The sequence below is a fragment of the Molothrus aeneus genome, unplaced genomic scaffold (genome assembly GCF_037042795.1).
Source record: "Molothrus aeneus isolate 106 unplaced genomic scaffold, BPBGC_Maene_1.0 scaffold_30, whole genome shotgun sequence".
Lineage (NCBI taxonomy): Eukaryota > Metazoa > Chordata > Aves > Passeriformes > Icteridae > Molothrus > Molothrus aeneus.
In genome coordinates this window covers 4,018,484-4,022,196 of record NW_027098964.1, presented here as the reverse complement: position 1 = coordinate 4,022,196, position 3,713 = coordinate 4,018,484, and the positions used below count along the sequence as shown (strand labels likewise).

The window sequence follows — 3,713 nt, the reverse complement described above, 5'->3', positions numbered from 1 at the left end:
CTGTCTTTTCTCCTTGCTTTTTTCTCTCGCCTTCTCTTTCTCTCTCTCTGCTTCTCTCTCTGTCTCTTTTCTCTTTGTTTCTCTGTCTTTTCTCCTTGCTTCTTTCTCTCTCTCTCTCTTTTCTCTTTGTTTCTCTGTCTTTTCTCCTTGCTTTTTTCTCTCTCCCTGCTTCTCTCTCTCTTTTCTCTCTCCTTCTCTCTCTCTCTCCCTGCTTCTCTCTCTTTTCTCTCTCCTTCTCTCTCTCTCTCCCTGCTTCTCTCTCTCTTTTCTCTCTCTCCCTGCTTCTCTCTCTCTTTTCTCTCTCCTTCTCTTTCTCTCTCTCTCTCTCTCTTTTCTCTCTCCTTCTCTTTCTCTCTCTCTCTCTCTCTCTGCTTTTCTCTCTTTTCTCCCTCCTTCTCTTTCTCAGTTTGTTTTCCTTTCTAGCTTTAGTTTAAAAAAGCAGCAGTAGAAACTTTCAGGCTCCCTGGGAGTAAAAGAAAAAAAACAATTTAAAAAAGCAAACCATTTACTCCCCGGGAGCCTGAAATTTCCTACTGCTGCACCGGACATATAGTTTTTCTTCTTTTTACTATATACAGTATATAGGGATCCCACCTGTCAGCCATCAATACTAATCACTAGTCCCCACCCACATACACACCCCATGCCACCCACCCACCCATAGACAGTGCACTCACAGCACCCCCTGCCGTTTGCTGCCGAGTACTGCACTCACAGCGCCACCTGGTGTTTGCCGGCCGGTACTACATGCACAGCGCCACCTGCTGTTTTCTCCCGGGTACTGCATGCACAGCGCCCCCTGCCGTTTCCAGCGCCACACTGCACCCACGGCGCGCCCCCGATGACGTCATCAGCGCGACCCGCCCCAGAAAGGACCCCAGTGCACAGGCGTCCACACCAGTCGCCCGATCGAAACAGCACCACCCACCCCACGCCCCCCAGACCCCCACGCGCACCGCTGCCGGCCCCCCGCGAACCGGAACGCCATTCCGGCCACACACAACCCACAAAAACCCCGCAAAACCCCCCCAAAACCGAGAAAAAAATCCCGGTCCCAGCGGCCGCCATTTTGTCCCGAATGACGTCACCCGGCACGGCCGCCATCTTGCTTCCCATACCACGTGACCCCCCCTCGCGGCCGCCATCTTGTCCAGCGCACCACGTGACCCCCCCGCGGCCGCCATCTTGTTGCCGTAAATGACGTCACCCCCGCGTCCGCCATTTTGCCGTAAATGACGTCACAGAGCACGCGCCGCCATCTTGGCTCTCGGGTCACGTGACCCCCGGGCGCCGCCATCTTGTACGACACCACGTGACCACCAGAGGGCCGCCATCTTGGATGACATCACAGGGTCCGCCATCTTGGTTTCTCCGATCACGTGACCGCCGCCATCTTGGTCCCGGGTCACATGACTCCATGGGCGCCGCCATCTTGGTTCTCTGATCACGTGACCTACTGGGCGCCGCCATCTTGGACCTGAGTCACATGACCCCATGGGCGCCGCCATCTTGATGACTCATCACGACGTCACAGCGGCCGCCATTTTCTAGGGTTAGGGTTAGGGTTAGGGTTAGGGTTAGGGTTAGGGTTAGGGTTAGGGTTAGGGTTAGGGTTAGGGTTAGGGTTAGGGTTAGGGTTAGGGTTAGGGTTAGGGTTAGGGTTAGGGTTAGGGTTAGGGTTAGGGTTAGGGTTAGGGTTAGGGTTAGGGTTAGGGTTAGGGTTAGGGTTAGGGTTAGGGTTAGGGTTAGGGTTAGGGTTAGGGTTAGGGTTTGGGTTAGGGTTAGGGTTAGGGTTAGGGTTAGGGTTAGGGTTAGGGTTAGGGTTAGGGTTAGGGTTAGGGTTAGGGTTAGGGTTAGGGTTAGGGTTAGGGTTAGGGTTAGGGTTAGGGTTAGGGTTAGGGTTAGGGTTAGGGTTAGGGTTAGGGTTAGGGTTAGGGTTAGGGTTAGGGTTAGGGTTAGGGTTAGGGTTAGGGTTAGGGTTAGGGTTAGGGTTAGGGTTAGGGTTAGGGTTAGGGTTAGGGTTAGGGTTAGGGTTAGGGTTAGGGTTAGGGTTAGGGTTAGGGTTAGGGTTAGGGTTAGGGTTAGGGTTAGGGTTAGGGTTAGGGTTAGGGTTAGGGTTAGGGTTAGGGTTAGGGTTAGGGTTAGGGTTAGGGTTAGGGTTAGGGTTAGGGTTAGGGTTAGGGTTAGGGTTAGGGTTAGGGTTAGGGTTAGGGTTAGGGTTAGGGTTAGGGTTAGGGTTAGGGTTAGGGTTAGGGTTAGGGTTAGGGTTAGGGTTAGGGTTAGGGTTAGGGTTAGGGTTAGGGTTAGGGTTAGGGTTAGGGTTAGGGTTAGGGTTAGGGTTAGGGTTAGGGTTAGGGTTAGGGTTAGGGTTAGGGTTAGGGTTAGGGTTAGGGTTAGGGTTAGGGTTAGGGTTAGGGTTAGGGTTAGGGTTAGGGTTAGGGTTAGGGTTAGGGTTAGGGTTAGGGTTAGGGTTAGGGTTAGGGTTAGGGTTAGGGTTAGGGTTAGGGTTAGGGTTAGGGTTAGGGTTAGGGTTAGGGTTAGGGTTAGGGTTAGGGTTAGGGTTAGGGTTAGGGTTAGGGTTAGGGTTAGGGTTAGGGTTAGGGTTAGGGTTAGGGTTAGGGTTAGGGTTAGGGGTTAGGGTTAGGGTTAGGGTTAGGGTTAGGGTTAGGGTTAGGGTTAGGGTTAGGGTTAGGGTTAGGGTTAGGGTTAGGGTTAGGGTTAGGGTTAGGGTTAGGGTTAGGGTTAGGGTTAGGGTTAGGGTTAGGGTTAGGGTTAGGGTTAGGGTTAGGGTTAGGGTTAGGGTTAGGGTTAGGGTTAGGGTTAGGGTTAGGGTTAGGGTTAGGGTTAGGGTTAGGGTTAGGGTTAGGGTTAGGGTTAGGGTTAGGGTTAGGGTTAGGGTTAGGGTTAGGGTTAGGGTTAGGGTTAGGGTTAGGGTTAGGGTTAGGGTTAGGGTTAGGGTTAGGGTTAGGGTTAGGGTTAGGGTTAGGGTTAGGGTTAGGGTTAGGGTTAGGGTTAGGGTTAGGGTTAGGGTTAGGGTTAGGGTTAGGGTTAGGGTTAGGGTTAGGGTTAGGGTTAGGGTTAGGGTTAGGGTTAGGGTTAGGGTTAGGGTTAGGGTTAGGGTTAGGGTTAGGGTTAGGGTAGGGTTAGGGTTAGGGTTAGGGTTAGGGTTAGGGTTAGGGTTAGGGTTAGGGTTAGGGTTAGGGTTAGGGTTAGGGTTAGGGTTAGGGTTAGGGTTAGGTTAGGGTTAGGGTTAGGGTTAGGGTTAGGGTTAGGGTTAGGGTTAGGGTTAGGGTTAGGGTTAGGGTTAGGGTTAGGGTTAGGGTTAGGGTTAGGGTTAGGGTTAGGGTTAGGGTTAGGGTTAGGGTTAGGGTTAGGGTTAGGGTTAGGGTTAGGGTTAGGGTTAGGGTTAGGGTTAGGGTTAGGGTTAGGGTTAGGGTTAGGGTTAGGGTTAGGGTTAGGGTTAGGGTTAGGGTTAGGGTTAGGGTTAGGGTTAGGGTTAGGGTTAGGGTTAGGGTTAGGGTTAGGGTTAGGGTTAGGGTTAGGGTTAGGGTTAGGGTTAGGGGTTAGGGTTAGGGTTAGGGTTAGGGTTAGGGTTAGGTTAGGGTTAGGGTTAGGGTTAGGGTTAGGGTTAGGGTTAGGGTTAGGGTTAGGGTTAGGGTTAGGGTTAGGGTTAGGGTTAGGGTTAGGGTTAGGGTTAGGGTTAGGGTTAGGGT

General features: G+C 52.2%; 1 protein-coding gene across 1 annotated transcript in view; it reads right to left on the bottom strand.

Annotated features, from left to right (window-relative positions):
• Positions 1–454: 454 nt before the first annotated feature.
• Positions 455–3,713, bottom strand: part of LOC136569895 (5-aminolevulinate synthase, erythroid-specific, mitochondrial-like) — a 33,481-nt gene continuing 30,222 nt past the window's right edge. The window contains exon 10 of the mRNA XM_066570249.1: positions 455–463. Within this exon, the coding sequence (XP_066426346.1) occupies positions 455–463 (9 nt within the window). The remainder of the gene's footprint in view (positions 464–3,713) is intronic.